The 15,700-nt window shown below is 18.0% G+C and overlaps 4 protein-coding genes across 4 annotated transcripts in view, besides 37 other annotated features; 2 read left to right on the forward strand and 2 right to left on the reverse strand. All coding sequences in view use genetic code 6, as the record gives it.

The window, feature by feature from the left end:
• The first annotated feature begins 3 nt into the window (after window positions 1–3).
• Window positions 4–1,390, forward strand: IMG5_160800 (hypothetical protein). Its single transcript, XM_004030389.1, has one exon. The coding sequence runs from the start codon at window positions 398–400 to the stop codon at window positions 1,028–1,030; it is 633 nt and encodes a 210-aa protein (XP_004030437.1). The 5' UTR covers window positions 4–397; the 3' UTR covers window positions 1,031–1,390.
• A 353-nt stretch (window positions 1,391–1,743) lies between these two features.
• Window positions 1,744–1,783: a microsatellite.
• Window positions 1,784–1,932: 149 nt separating this feature from the next.
• Window positions 1,933–1,988: a microsatellite.
• Window positions 1,952–2,107: a microsatellite.
• Window positions 1,984–2,061: a microsatellite.
• Window positions 2,031–2,138: a microsatellite.
• Window positions 2,122–2,172: a microsatellite.
• Window positions 2,153–2,228: a microsatellite.
• A 365-nt stretch (window positions 2,229–2,593) lies between these two features.
• Window positions 2,594–2,633: a microsatellite.
• A 21-nt stretch (window positions 2,634–2,654) lies between these two features.
• IMG5_160810 (transketolase, putative) lies at window positions 2,655–5,008 on the forward strand (the record flags this gene model as incomplete). The annotated part of the gene is made up of 3 exons (XM_004030390.1): window positions 2,655–3,719; window positions 3,829–4,597; window positions 4,730–5,008. Coding segments are annotated over 2 exons (1,434 nt in total), but the record flags the coding sequence as incomplete, so codon positions are not given.
• Window positions 3,722–3,820: a microsatellite.
• Window positions 3,757–3,820: a microsatellite.
• Window positions 4,628–4,683: a microsatellite.
• Window positions 4,645–4,710: a microsatellite.
• Window positions 4,673–4,698: a microsatellite.
• Window positions 4,682–4,728: a microsatellite.
• Window positions 5,009–5,393: 385 nt separating the features above from the next.
• Window positions 5,394–5,431: a microsatellite.
• Window positions 5,432–6,486: 1,055 nt separating this feature from the next.
• Window positions 6,487–6,551: a microsatellite.
• Window positions 6,515–6,555: a microsatellite.
• Window positions 6,536–6,614: a microsatellite.
• Window positions 6,538–6,616: a microsatellite.
• Window positions 6,539–6,616: a microsatellite.
• Window positions 6,542–6,616: a microsatellite.
• Window positions 6,552–6,614: a microsatellite.
• Window positions 6,556–6,615: a microsatellite.
• A 101-nt stretch (window positions 6,617–6,717) lies between the features above and the next one.
• Window positions 6,718–6,783: a microsatellite.
• On the reverse strand, window positions 6,739–7,507 carry IMG5_160820 (hypothetical protein; the record flags this gene model as incomplete). The annotated part of the gene is made up of 2 exons (XM_004030391.1): window positions 6,739–7,031; window positions 7,054–7,507. 2 exons carry the CDS (start codon window positions 7,505–7,507, stop codon window positions 6,739–6,741), a joined length of 747 nt encoding a protein of 248 aa, XP_004030439.1.
• A 1,273-nt stretch (window positions 7,508–8,780) lies between these two features.
• Window positions 8,781–8,821: a microsatellite.
• A 305-nt stretch (window positions 8,822–9,126) lies between these two features.
• Window positions 9,127–9,171: a microsatellite.
• Window positions 9,172–10,825: 1,654 nt separating this feature from the next.
• Window positions 10,826–10,927: a microsatellite.
• Window positions 10,827–10,951: a microsatellite.
• Window positions 10,828–10,921: a microsatellite.
• Window positions 10,872–10,964: a microsatellite.
• A 656-nt stretch (window positions 10,965–11,620) lies between these two features.
• Window positions 11,621–11,664: a microsatellite.
• Window positions 11,665–12,191: 527 nt separating this feature from the next.
• Window positions 12,192–12,232: a microsatellite.
• A 299-nt stretch (window positions 12,233–12,531) lies between these two features.
• Window positions 12,532–12,571: a microsatellite.
• A 2,131-nt stretch (window positions 12,572–14,702) lies between these two features.
• Window positions 14,703–14,731: a microsatellite.
• Window positions 14,732–14,823: 92 nt separating this feature from the next.
• Window positions 14,824–15,700, reverse strand: part of IMG5_160830 (RNA binding protein, putative) — a gene marked incomplete at both ends in the record, with an annotated part of 1,592 nt that continues 715 nt past the window's right edge. The window contains one exon of the mRNA XM_004030392.1: window positions 14,824–15,203. Coding sequence (XP_004030440.1) covers window positions 14,824–15,203 — 380 coding nt within the window. The remainder of the gene's footprint in view (window positions 15,204–15,700) is intronic.
• Window positions 15,408–15,495: a microsatellite.
• Window positions 15,408–15,500: a microsatellite.
• Window positions 15,426–15,508: a microsatellite.

Genomic DNA, 15,700 nt, shown 5'->3' on the forward strand with positions numbered 1-15,700 from the left:
TCCAAGTCTAACTAAAGAAACAGACTAGCAAAGTGAAAACATAATAGGCAAAGCAGAGGGAATAATTCTAGTTAATGTATGAAATAATAATAAAATAGCTAACTTAACACTTAAGTTTTCTATAAGTTTATATAAAAATATAAAATAAACAATAACAGCAATTAAAATTATTATTAAAAGAAATTATATTCCTTTTCTATAAAATTCAAATTCCATAATTTTTGGGTATAACATAGACCTGAACATTTATCCTTTATAAGAACAATAACCAGTCCTTAAAACTACTCCTAAATTCTCTATTTCCTCATTTTTTTAAACGACTTTAGTTCCTTCTAATAGTATATGTCTTTTCATATTTTTAAAATTGAATAATTCTTGTTAATTATCAGCTTATTTTATGCATAATTTTGGAATAGGAATCGATTCGCCTGTTAAACTGCTTTCGTTTACTAAAACATCACCTTAAATTAATAATGAATCGCATGGAATCAACATTTTATTTTTATAAATGAACACATCTCCAGGCAATAAATCCTAAGAGTCCAAAACAATTAATTTACCATCCCTATAAACATCTATTTTTATCTAAATATTTGCAAATTTCCTCAATTTATTCAACTAGTACCTTAAGAGTATATAATTAACTATCGTACTAATCACTGAAACTAAAATCATGACAATTGCGAACAAACCATAGCCTTACACAATCCAAATAGCGCATGAAATATATTAAAAAATGAAGAATATTTCTGTCAAAACGTGTAGTAAATATTCTAATAGCTATGGAATAGGAATATGTATTTTGCACAATCCATATTTTTCCTTCTTATATAAAATATTTTCCTTTTTATTTTCCAATCCATTTTTATGCTTTTAATATAATTCTTCTAAAGTATAATTTTCAACATCCCTATAATAAACAGGAATAAATCCATAATTTTACTCATCATATTCATATTTTAAATGTCTGTTTTCAAATCCAAAACTATTATTTTTATATGTATTTTTTTTAAGAATTTCATATGTTTGATCGTTATTTTAAACCAAAAAATGAGTACAATCAGACAATTTATTACATCTACTATATAGAGATTTTAATCTTAGTCTGACACTGTTTCTCAACAAAAGAGCATATATTCCAAAACTAAGTATTATTAAAAATATTGTTAATAAAAGTTTCTCTATTTTTAATTAAAGTGCATATATATTTTTGATAATCTACTATCCTTCGACATCATTTACAAGCATTTTTAGTTGATTTTTGTTGGTAATTATTAGATTTTGAGTATTTGTAGATTATTTATTTTAATTACATTATGATCCTCGTTTTTAATCTTAAATTTCATTTAATAAATTTAAACTTCCTTTTGACTCACCTGTATATTTTAGATGTTCAACTGTTTGTAACATTTTTTAACTTTCTATTTATTTTTTTATTAATTTATAAAAATTTTTATTATGTATATAATTTATTAGAGGTTTATTTTTTGTATATAAAAAATTTAAATGTAGATTTTTTTAATTTTATATTTATATAGTATAATAAATATATAAATGTATAAATTATATGACTATATTTAATATTATTATATATTATTATAAATAAAATATTTATTTTTTAAATTTAGACATATATTTAAATTATTTTTACATTAAAATTTAGATTACGATTTATAAAAAAAAAAATTAACAAAAAGATAAAATATGAGAAAAACAAATAATTTATTATATATTTATATAAAATTTTATATAATTTGATTTAATTTTTATATAAATTGTTTTATTATAAAAAAAAAAAAAAAAATTATAAATATATTTAATAAATATAAAAATTAACAATCAAATTATAAGTAAATAAAAAATATTAAAATTTAATTGAAATAATTATTAAATATAAATAATAAAAAATTAAATTAAAATTTATAATTTAAGAAAAATATATTTAAGAAATATAAAAATATAATTTAAAATATATATAAAAATAAATTAATATTAAACTAAAAATTAAAATTAAAATTAATCTAAAAATTAAAATTAAATAAAATAAAAAATTAAAATTAATTCATAACAAAAATAAAAATGATTAAAAAATTAAAATTAAAATATAAATTCAATTAATATATAAAAAAAAAAAAAATTAAATATACATAAAAAAAATATAAATTAAGTATAAAATTATTTTTATATAAAAATAAATTTATATAAATAAATATAATTAATTATAAAAAAAAAATACAAACATATTATATTTATTATATTAAATATAAATTAAAATTATATTTATTTAATAAATATTAAATAATTTATACAAAATCCATAATAAAATAAAAATAATAAACAATATCATATTAATTTAATATTTATAATAAAAAAATTATGCAATTAATAATTGCTACATATATTATTATTTTGACATTATACGGAATTCATAATATATTTTACACATTTTTTTAAATAAAATATCACTTGTTTCTAATATATTATATTGTAATCTTTATAAAAAAAATATAATATAATTATTTATATATAAGAAATATAATATAATAACTTTTTATAATTAATTAATAATTTTTAAAAATAATAAAAAAGGCTCAAAAAATTTAAAACAAAAAAATATAAAAAATAAAAAATATCTTAATAAAAAATATAACATTAAAACCTTAAAAAGAAAAAATGAATACACGTCACAGCAGATAATAAAAACCATCAACAAGTCCTTTAAAAAAGCAAAAATCACCTGAAAAAAAAGACCCAAAGCCCCAAAAGAAGCTAAAAACAACCGAAGATTATTAAAACATCTAAAATATAAAAGACATAGCCGCCCGTCTCCGAATCCATTCAATAGAAATGACTAATGCATCAAATAGTGGCCATCCATCATCATGTAGTTCTATGGCCGATATTTTATCTGTTTTATTTTTTGACAAATCCGGCATGACTATAAATATATAAAACCTCAAATCCTTTACTGCTGATCGTTTTGTTCTCTCAAAAGGCCATGCCGCACCCATTTTATACGCCGTTTGGTCCCTTGTAGGTTTAATCCCATAATCCGAACTCCTTAAAATCCGTAAATTCAGCAGCGGATTAGAAGGCCATCCTACCCCCAGACTCCCTTTTGTAGATGTAGCTACCGGATCTCTCGGCTAGGGATTAGGTGCCGCTTGCGGAATGGCCTATTCATCCAAATACTTAGATAAAATAACCAATAGATTCTATGTTTTGCTCGGAGATGGTGAATGTGCTGAAGGTTCAGTTTGGGAAGCCGCTAGTTTCGCCGGCCATTATAAACTAGATAACCTCACAGCTATAGTAGATGTAAACAGACTTGGTTAATCTGAGGAAACTTCCCTTGCGCACAATGTCCAATCTTATAAAAAAAGGTTCGAGTCTTTCGACTGGAATGCAATAGTGATAGACGGCCAGATATCCCTGCAATCATAAAAGCCTTCAATTAAGCCAAAAATAAAACCAAACAACCCACAGTATTAATCGCTAAGACCCTAAAAGGAAAAGATATCCCATCTATAGAAAATAAACTAGAATGGCATGGAAAACCATTAGGAAAAGAAGCCGAAGAAGCCATAAAACATCTCGAAAATTTAATAAAAGATAAAAATTTTACACCTTAACCAAATATAGAATAACCAGCCTAAGATCATCCTTTAGTCTAAGATTAAATAAAACTACAATCATTATCATATAAAAAAGGAGAAAAAGTAAATTATATATATATAAAATTAAAGATATAAAAAAATATATTTATATATAAATATATATATATATATATATATATATATATATATATTTATATTTATATTTATTTAGATTGCAACTAGATTAGCATATGGAACTGCATTAAAAAGATTAGGAACTGTAGATACATATAAACGTTTAGTATCATTAGATGGAGATACTAAAAATTCCACTTATGCGATTACATTTAAAAATGCTTTCCCTGATAGATTTATTGAATGCTATATAGCTGAATAGAATATGGTTTCAGTAGCTACAGGTTTAGGTTGTAGAAATAAAATTCCCTTCGTATCTACTTTTGGTGCTTTTTTTACCAGAACTTATGATTAAATTAGAATGGGTGCTATATCTTTAGCTAATATTAAATTAGTGGGTTCACATTGTGGTGTATCTATAGGAGAAGATGGTCCATCTTAAATGGCTTTGGAAGATATAGCTATGATGAGAGCAATACCTAATGCTATAGTCTTATACCCTTCAGATGCCGTTTCAACTGAAAAAGCTGTTGAAATTGCCGCTAATTAAAATTGTATTGTCTATATTAGGACATCTAGACCTAATACTGAAGTTATTTATGAAAACGAGGAATAATTCTAACCAGGATAATGCAAAACAATAGTATAAAGTAATAATGATAAATTAGTTATTGTAGCAGGCGGTGTTACTCTATTTGAAGCATTAGAAGCTTAAAAAACATTACTCGAACAAAATCTACATATTAGAGTTGTAGATATTTTCTCAGTAAAACCAATAGATAAAAAAGGCTTAATTAAAAATGCATAAGAATCAGGATTTAAAATCCTTACTGTGGAAGATCATTATATTGAAGGCGGCATACATGGTAAATAAAATATAAATATATTTTTTTTTAATATATAAAAATCTAAATATATATAAATATATATAAAAATATATAATATTTATATATTTATATATTTATATTCATATATTTTAATTTTATTTTTATTTATAGATGCAGTTTGTTAAGCTGTTTGTGGTGAAGGAAATATTAAAGTTTTCTAAATTGCAGTAGACGGAGTACCTAGAAGTGGAACATGTAAAGATTTAATGGATCATTATAAATTATCTGCATAGTTTATTGTTGAAAAAGTTAAGGAACTTTTAGTTTGATGTTTTTTCTTTTTTTTAATTTTTTATAAGAAAAAATAATTACATTCTTTATTATATATATTTTTTTTATTTATATAATTATTAAAAATAAAAAAACAATACAAACATAATTTCTTTTGCTATTTTTTATTTTATATAAATATGTTATATTAATTTTATATTTATATATAAAAATAACTTAAAAAAAAATGAGTAATTAAATAAGATCTTTTATATAAAACTAAAGTATTTATTTAATGAAAAAAATCAAAAAAAAAAAATAATATAAATTTCATATTTTTGTTACATTTAGATTCTTAAATAAATTGTAATAAAGAATTAGAAAATTCAAAAGACAAACCTAAAAGTAATAAATAAATAATATTTTCATCTAAAATAAAAAATAAAAAAAGCAATATTAGATGAATATAAATAAATAAACAACGAATTAAAATCTTAATTAATATAAAAAGAACAGACATACATTAATATACAATATAAAATTTAGTTTATTGTTTTTTTTGTTTTAATAAATAAATTATAAAAATAATAATAAATAGATAAATTGAACACACATTAAATAATATCCAATAAGAAGAACAAAAATAAAATATAAATATAGAAAAAAATTAAGGCGAATTAAATGGCGAAAAAATAATTAATTTAAATAGAAAATTTAATTTTTACGAAGATTAAATAAAACAACTAAAATCAAAAATCCAATCTTAAAACGATTACGTTTAAAAACTAAACCTAGAAAACCAAAAGTTATAATTTTTGAAAAAAACGGCCTAAGACAAACAAAACATAATAAAATCTTTAAGGAATGAAAACAATATTTTATAACAATAGTAACAAGAAAATTTTTAAAACGTAAAAAAATTAGATTTTAACTAAGAAAATGAATTAAACTTTATTACTTTTATCCAAAAATAATCATAATAAAATTAAAATATATGAAATAATGAATATATATATATAAAAATTTATTAGATAAAAAAAAATGATTTTAAATATTTGTTTTATTTGTTTTTTTCAAATATATCTGTAAACTATAGAAGCTACTATAAGTAAAATAATAACTTTGATATTTTTTTTGACAAATTTAAATGTTTTATATCCAAATTAGAATAAAGGAATACATTTTTTTATCATTTATACTTACTTTTTTAATTATTCCGGTGTTTAATTTTAAAGGAAGCTAGATATAGGATTGCCTGGACCTAACTATTAGCAGATCATTTTTATCATTTCAGGATTACTAACAACCATATTTAACATTGTGTTTATCATTTCCGGGTTATTAAGGCAATTAGAAAAATCAGGAATTGCTTGAGCTTAATTACCTTATGATTAAAATAATTATTATTATTGTTATTAATTATGTTAAATACTCTATTATTATTATTAATTTTAAATTGTTTATTATTAACCTGGATACTAATTTTAAATATCCATACTTGCTGCAGTTTAAAGAATTTCAGGTGTCATCATATTTTTCATCATTTCGATTTATTAATCTGACATATCTATTCCTTAAGCTCTATACATTTATTTTAAAAATGAATTATCCATATTTTTTAGCATTTATGTCATACTTTGCATTTAATCAGGATTCTAATAAATAATAAATTATTATTATATAAAATATATATTATTATTATATATATATATATTTATATTATTATTTATTTTTTTATATTAATTTCTGTATATTTTATTTTAATATTTATTTCTTATATTAATTTTTCTACCATATTTTTTAAGGCTTCTTTACTTTATTTTATTTTGTCCTTTTCTAATTAAGATACTACAGGTATATTTTATTATTAAATATGTGTATTTTTTAATTTTTATTCTTTTTTTATTTTATCATTTATTCTTTTTATTATAATTCTTTTATTTTTTCTTAAATATTTCTTAATTCTATTTCTTCTTCTGTTTCATTATTTGAATTTTTTCTATTTTTTTCTTATATATATTCTTCTTTTATTTAAAAATCTTGTTTTTATTCTTCTTTTTATTAAATGTTTTCTTTTTTTTTGTATTTTCTTAAAAATTTTTTTCTTCTTTTTTTTCTTATTATTAATTATTTTCTTTCTTTTAACATTTTTCATAACATGCACTCCATGTATCTTTTACTATATATAAAAAAAATAATTATTCTAAACTAAAAAATAAAATTACTTGATTTATCCTCCGGACTAGCATTTTTAGCTTTCGTTAAAAAGGGAAGAGCTTTTTCGAATTTTCCCAAATTAAAATGAGCTTGACCTAATCTGAAATTGGCTTTTAAATTTTCAGGTTCAATTCCAAGAATCGAACTAGCATGAATAATAACCGAATGGAAATCTTATTATTTAGCCTTTACAGTGCAATAATTATTTCTACACATAATTTCCAATTATTAAAGTTCTTATTATTTTAAACCTTATTAATTATTTAATTTGCTTTCTTCGATTTCTAGTATGGCCTATAAATAATATTTAGATGCCCCATCATAATCTTCTTCGCTGAATTTTTTAGATCCTTAATTTTTTAAGCTTACAATATTTGGAAAATATTAAAACTATTAATCCTTTGGAGTTTATTATTATTATGGATTTTAGAAATTATTTTTATATATTGAATTTGGATCCATATTTTTTGCCTTTTTGTTAATAATATATATATATTTATTTTTTAATAAATACCATATTTGTCATTTATTCTAATTATTTGCTATCCATATTATCTATTGTTGATTACATTTATCTCATTAATTTCGGATCTGCATTTATTCCTATATATTATATTATATTATTAAATATAAATTTCTTTTTTTAAAAAAATAAAAATAAAAAAAATTGCCTGTTTGAAGAAATAATCGCTAAAGTTCATCATCAGACATATTTTTCATTTTTTGAGAAGCTTATTTTACCATATCTGGGTTCATGTTTTGGGACGCTTATTTTATTAAATCAGGATTAAACATTTTTTGTATTATTTTTTTCGAACTAATTTTAGTTTGGTTTTTATTTAAAATTATATATTATGTTATTTGCTTTAAAAAAAATAAAAATATCAATTATATATTATAAATTTTCAATTTATTTGTTTTTTTTTTTTAAAAAAAATACAAAAAATTAATTAATAAAGATATTTTTAAAATGCAATTTTAATTTTTAAAAAAATATATAAATTTATAAAAATAAAATTTTATCTTTTTTTCTATTTATTATTAAATTTTTATATCTAATTTAGAAAAAAAAAAAATATATATTAATTAAATTGTTTTTAAGAAAAAAAAAAAAAATTAATTCATTCCTTTTGTAAATATTTTCAAAATTAAAATTTAATAAAAACAAAGAAAATAAATATAAATAATATTTTTATTATAAAAAATAAATAAATTTAATTTATCTATATACAAATATTAATTTAAAATAAAATGAAAACTTAAAATCTTAACCAAAAATAATTTTTTTAATTCACAATTTACTTTAATTAATTAATTCAGTAATTTTTATAAACATATTTTATTTATACATCGACATAATATCTTAAAAACTTTTTATCATTTCAACAATATAAGCTAAAGGAAGTGAACTTTATTCATTAATTTTGTCCTTTTCAGTTCTAGTTTAATTAATACTGTCTAAATCAATATCAATATAGGTAGTTTTTTTTTATAAGATCGAGAAGGACTTTACTTTTCATTATTATTAGTAATAGAATCATTAAAAATATTTTCTTAATTATGGTCATCTTTTTATATTTAACCCGCAAAAGAAAGTACAATAATCATCATTTTATTTACATGAACATTAACCTATTAATTTAAAGATTTTCTGTTAAAAATGTTATTAGTTTATTATATAGTTTAATTTTAATTATCATTTTAAAAAACTGTCAAAAACAAATCGCTTTAATTGAATAAAAAATATAAAAAAAATAAAAATAAATAAAAACAATATATTTTCATTGGGATTTAATTCTAAAAATCTTAAATTATTATCAACATTTTAAGCTAAAATTTTAAAGGATTCATAAAATTGTATTTATAAATTTTAAAATATTTTATTTTTCTTAACTAAAAAAATCTCTACATAAATAAATATCACTTTCATTATTAAAACAATTTTCAGAAAAATCCCAAGGACCGTTTCCTAAAAGGCATGGTAATGTTTTTTAATTTTATTGAGATAAACAAATCCAATTTTTTAAAGAATCCTTAAAATATATAAAATTATATATAAAAAAGAAGTAAATATAATTACAATATATATATAAAAATATATATATATATATATTTATATTATATATTCTTTAAATTTTATATATATTACTTAAAAAATAAATTTAATTAAACTTCCTTTTCTTAATATAATATCACAAATATCTTTTTCAAGTTTATATAAATATTTAAAAAATAATTTATTAGCAATATTTTAATGTCTTAAAAGTCTTTAGAAATTATACAAAAGAAAACTTTCATACTTATGAATAGGAGTTAGATTTATTACATTAAAGATATCGAAAAAATTTCCATAACTTTCATGAAAATAATCAATTTCTAATTTTTGAATTTATTCTATATTTAAGTCTTTTGTGAGAGCTTTTTTAATAATATAATCAGAATTTAAATTAAGTTCATTTTTTTCTCCAAATTCTTCTCTTATTTTTTATAATGCTATATTTTTTTAAATCATTTCATCATCTTATTATTCTTATTCTAAGCTATTTTAAAGATCAAAAGTATACTATTTCATTCCAAAAATATCTTCACAAAGTAAAAATTCTTAATTAAAATCTATTTCATAGTTTTATTATTTCGCTTAATTATTTTTTTATTATTAAAAAAATTACGAAATGGGTTTTATTTGTTATTATATATTTAATATTTATTGCAAATATATATTATTTTGATTTTTAATTAATTAAAAAGAATTAGATTAAATTAAGAAATTCGAAGGCGAACTTATTTCATCTTAAAAACAACTTATTAAATATTATTTATTCGTTAATATTTTTTTATTACTATAAATATTATTGTTTGCTTTTAAGATATATATATATATATATATATATTTTATATAAAATATTTTTTTTTATATACATTTTTCGAAATCATAACAAATATTACTATTAAATTTATTTTACTAATCATTATTTAAATTATAATTTTAAGTGTCTAAATTTTAATAATACGAAACACTTCTTATAAACGGAAAATGAGGAATATTATTAGCTTTATTATAACCATTTATATAAAAATTTTCATTTTTTTATTTATTTTAAAATAGAAAATCTTTTTTAAACTTAAAATTCTCAAAACTATATTTATTCATTTATAAAAAAATATTTTCATCAATCTAAATACTCAGATTTTTTTCATTATCTTAAATTTTGTTTGCTATTGAAGGATTTTAGGACTGTATGTTTTATAAAAGCTATAATATTTATTTATATTTGTATATTCCGGCATATTAATATTTATTATCTTTCTTTAATTAATTAATTAAATTTTATTTACTTTATTTTTATATATTTTATTATTCAATTAAATCCAATTTTTATTCTATTTTTTTAACTTTTTTATCAACAACTTTAAAAACTTCCCAAATTAAACCTTTAAAACAAAATATAATATTAGCTTAATTAAAAAAATATAATAAAATACCTTTGACTAAAGATAACAAAAGAAATTACACAATTATATGAAAACTACAAAAAAAGAAAAAGGATATAGAAAAACTTTCAAATTTATAAGCATAATCGTAAATAAGTAAACTCCAAGAAGATTCAATCATAACAGAAAACAATAAAAGTAGTGATTTTCCAAATGTAGTAAAATTAGTAAAATTATTTTCATATGGAGAATTTTTTTTAAACTAAAAAGTATCAGTATTATAAATATCCATTCCAATCATAGCATAAATAAAAAAATAATTAAAATTATAGGTAAAAGATTAATAACTAAAAATATAAAAATATATAAAAATTATTAAGTATAAAAACTTAAAATATATACAAATATATATTTATAAAAATAAAAATATAAATAAATATATAAAATATATATATATATATATATATATATATATTATATATATATAATTATTTTTAATTTTTTTTTTTCTTATTATAAAATATACCTACAGGAAAACATAATAATATTTTTTTATTAATAGATTTAATTAATTTAAAACTTCTGCTCCTTAAGAAACAAATGATATAAATTTCATAGTTCTAATAGCTTTTAAAACTTTTAAAATTCTATTCATTTTACTTAGTCTCATTATCTTAGTAGTTTTTGCATATTTAAAATATTATAATTATTATAGAACTTAATCTAAAGCACTATTTAATACTGCCAATATAATCATACAAAAATCAAACACATTCCAATTATCTTCATAATATTTTTCCACACCTAAACCTATAATTTTAATAATCCATTCTAAAATATATATATAAGTAGCTATTCCATCTAATAAATCAAACAATTAAGCCTAATATTCACTATCTATAAATGATGAATATATAATCATTACTGAATTTATAATTAAAATTGTAAACATTATAATTTCAAAATATGTACTTTTACATATTTATTTTAAACATAATTTCTTATTAATTTTATTTCTAAACTTTAACCAAAAGTGAAAATCCTTAAACCGAGGTATTTAAAAATAACTTTTACTTTCTACTAAATCTATTATTTTAAAAAATTAATCTAGCCTTACTTAATTTTAGTTTGATTTATCAATTATTTAATATAATTATTTTATTCTTTTAATATATCTTTTTTTATTCAAATAAACTCTGGACATAAATGCTAAAAATATCTAATAATCTATATTTTTTTAGCTTTATTTATTATTAAATAAATAAATAAATAAAAATACAAAAATATTACTTTTTAGCATTTAGACATATATAACATATAAAAAGAGATTTTCTTTATTTTATTCTGTCCATTAAGGCATATTTGCATCTTTAGCTCTATATTTATTAATATAAATTTTATAATTAAAAAAAATAATACTGTAAATGAAACAAATACAATCGATATAGGAATTGGTATTAAAATTAAAATAAACAAAACTAAAGTAGTTACAAAATATAAAACATATAATTAACTAAATTCTTTTAAAATATAAATTTTAATAAATAAAAAAATATATGTTATAAATTTAAATACATACTATAGGAAGGTATCATGCAGTCCGGATATCCATCAAAAGTAATCATAGTATAAATAATACTATTAGCAATAAATAAATCATCAAAATTACTCTTTAAATAATTATATATATATATGTAAAAAAAATAAAAAAAATTATATATATATATATATATATATATGTAAATATATATATATTATTTTTACATATTTATTTAATGCAATATAATAAATTAAAATTTTATATAAGGCAATAAAATAAAATATATTATAATTAATAATTATATTTGATGATTTACTTTATAAGCATCATATTCAACTTATCCTTCCAAATTCCCTATCAACATCCATCCAATTAAAGCGAAAAAAAAGCAAAATCCAAATATAAACATAAACAATTGTAAAATTTATTTGTAAGATTTTACAATACTTTTAAATGACCTTCTAAATTCTCTTGAATAAAATATGGCTAAAACTATAATTGATTATTTATTTTTTATATATTTATATATATGCATATATATATATATATATATACATGGGCGTATATATCTTGCTAATTTTATATTATTAAGTGGAAAAATAGTATAAAAAAGTATTGAGTCAATGAAGCAAAATAAAATAATAAAAACTCTTAATATAAATTTGTTATTTTTAAGAAATTATTTCTTATATTTAATATCTCCGTTTTTCAGTCTATGAATAAATTCTAAAGCCGCATCTAAAAAAAATAAATTAATAAAACAAATTTCGAAATATTATTAAGTCTTTGATTGTTCATAATACAAAACATGATGGTTAGCAGGTTCGAAAAAGCTAAAAAGCGGATAAATTAAAGAAATAATAAACAATATATAATTCCAAATAAAATTAGTTTGCCATAAGTAAATAAAATTCAAAAGAAAACTATTATTTACTAATTTTTAATTTATTTTTATATAAAATAAAAATAAATTAAGGCTAACTATAAAATACTTAATATTTAAACTAAGATATAATCATAATATTTATAATATTACATTCTATATCATGTCTAACTTGTCTTAAATTAATTCCGTCTTAAAAATGTCTCACTGCTTTTTCTATTCTTTATTCAAAAGTTAAAGTTTCTAAATGGTTTATCAATCTTTTAATTATTTACTAATTATTTTTTATAAATAAATTTAGTTAATATATATTGATATTTTTTATATTAACTATGTTTTTTGTCTGCATATTCTCATATTTATTATTTTTTTTATTTATTATTGTTCTTTTTACTTTATATTTTACCAAAATATTCAGTTCCACTATATTATTTTTAATTCATAGAAACCTTTTTCTTTATTTTAAAATGAAAATTAATTTTATATACTTATTGAATCTTTTTTATTGCTAAATTGCTTTCTTTTAACGAATATTTTATTTTATTTTATTTTTTAAATAAAATAAGGTTGTTAAAAAAAAGAAAACAAATATAAAATGCATATATAACAAATTCAATAAAAATAAATATAATAAAATTAATTTTACATTATTAATATCGAAAATAGTTAATAAAAGTAATATAATAAAAACTAATATATAATAATTCCATATAAATTTATTTAATTAATAATAAATAGATTTATTAAAAATATGTTAATATTAATAATAGTTTATAATAATACATAATTTTATAAATAATAATTAACAAAAAATAAATATAATTCTTACTAAAAAAACAATAATAATAGAATTTTTCTTTACTTAAAATAATAATAATATAAAATATAATTTGTTTGTTTATTTCATATATCTTTTGCTTCTTCTAAATTATCTTTCTATCCGAATTCGTTAATATCACCATTATTATTAACATCTTAAAATTAAGACTCTAGAAATTCTTTAAATTTAAAAGTTTCATTCATAATTGTATCCATAGAGAATTTTTCTCTATCTTTTAATTTTGCAATTAAGCTTTAATATTTAAGAATTTCCGAATTAGTTTAATTCATAGAATTTTAAATTGATTCGATTTTTTATTAATATTATTTTGATGCTTATTCAAATGAATTTTTTTCCCTATTTCTTTCATCTTCCAATTATATTTACTATTCCTTTTGTAAATTAATTTAATGCAAAAGTGCCTTCTTTTTGTTTTCCCAATCATCATTTACATTTTATAAATCTTTTTTCATTCCCTATGCCTAACTTTTAATATCGTTTCTTTCTTTTATTAAATCATCTATTTTTAACTTTTCATCTCTTAATTATTATTCTAATGCTTTTGTTTTCGTTTATAAGTTACCTTTTTAAGTATTTAAATCTGTTAACTTCCATTATAAATCTTCATTTATTTTTTACTAATGTTCTATTTCTTCATTAAGTTTCACTATAGTATTTTATGTCTGTAAAAATATATACTTTACATGCTTTTCTAAGCCTAATGTATTTTCTTACATATTATTAGTTGTATATGATTTATTTTAACTCATATTTTAATCAAATTAATATTAATTCATTTTATTAATTTTCTAATATAAAAACTAAAAAAACTAAAAAAAAAAAAAAAAAATTGTTATTATTTTTATTTTTTATATATATTAAAAAAAATAATAAAAAATAATTTTTAATTCAAGTAAATTTTTTTATTTTTATAAAATAAAAATTCTTTTCTATAAAAATACATATAAAATAAAATTTTAATAAAAAAAAAAAAAAAAAAAAAAAAAAAAATTTATTATATATATTATTTTTTTTAACTACTATAAAAAAAATAAAAAAAAAATATAATAAAAATTAATAAATTTTTTGCCTTAGATAATTTCTCAATGTAAAGGTGAAGCTAATTTTTAATCATTTTATTTCTTATCTACATTTTAATCTTTACTTTTAGATCCACTCTTAGATATACTCTTTGATACTGAATGAGATCCGGATTTTGAATTTGAACCAGTTCTAGAACTGTTTGATGATTTAGAAGATGAACTTGAGCTTTTTCTTCTTTTTTCTGAATTATCTCTTTTTCTTGATGAACTTCTAGAATCTGATGAACTTTAACTTCTTTTATTTCTTTTATTTTTTTTTCTTTCATCCCTACTACTTTCACTTCTACTGTCTCTTCTTCTACTTCTTGAATGTCTTCCACGATTTTTTTCATAACTTCTACTTCTTCCTCTATAATATCCACCTCTTCTATTTCTATCATCTATATTTAAATTTAATATATATACATATTTTTTATATTAAATAAAAAAATGTAAATAATATTAAAATTAAATATATAATTTAATTTAAATATATATAAAAAAATAAATCAAATTAACTTTAAAAAAAAAAAATTTTATATATATTTAATAAATAAATATATATAAAAACAAACAAAAATAAAAAAAAAAAAATCTAGACACATAAAAAAGATAAAATGTTGAAAAAAAAAAAAAAAAAAAAAAAAAAAATTAATTTTTTAAAAGAAAAAAAAAAAAAAAAAAAAATAAAATAAAATAAAAAAAATGGATTTTTATTTAAAAAAAATTTTTTTTAAAATTTTACAGGAGGATCTCCCCCAAAAATTTAAAAATTAACCACCGGGACAACCCCAAAAAATAGGCCCTTTTCCCCCCCAGGGGAAACAAAGCCCATTTTTCAAATTTTTTTCTTTACCAAATCAAAAAAAAAACCCCCCCCTTCCCAAAAAATTACCCC

Source organism: Ichthyophthirius multifiliis, assembly GCF_000220395.1.
Source record: "Ichthyophthirius multifiliis unplaced genomic scaffold scaff_1120509251212, whole genome shotgun sequence".
Classification (NCBI taxonomy): Eukaryota; Ciliophora; class Oligohymenophorea; order Hymenostomatida; genus Ichthyophthirius; species Ichthyophthirius multifiliis.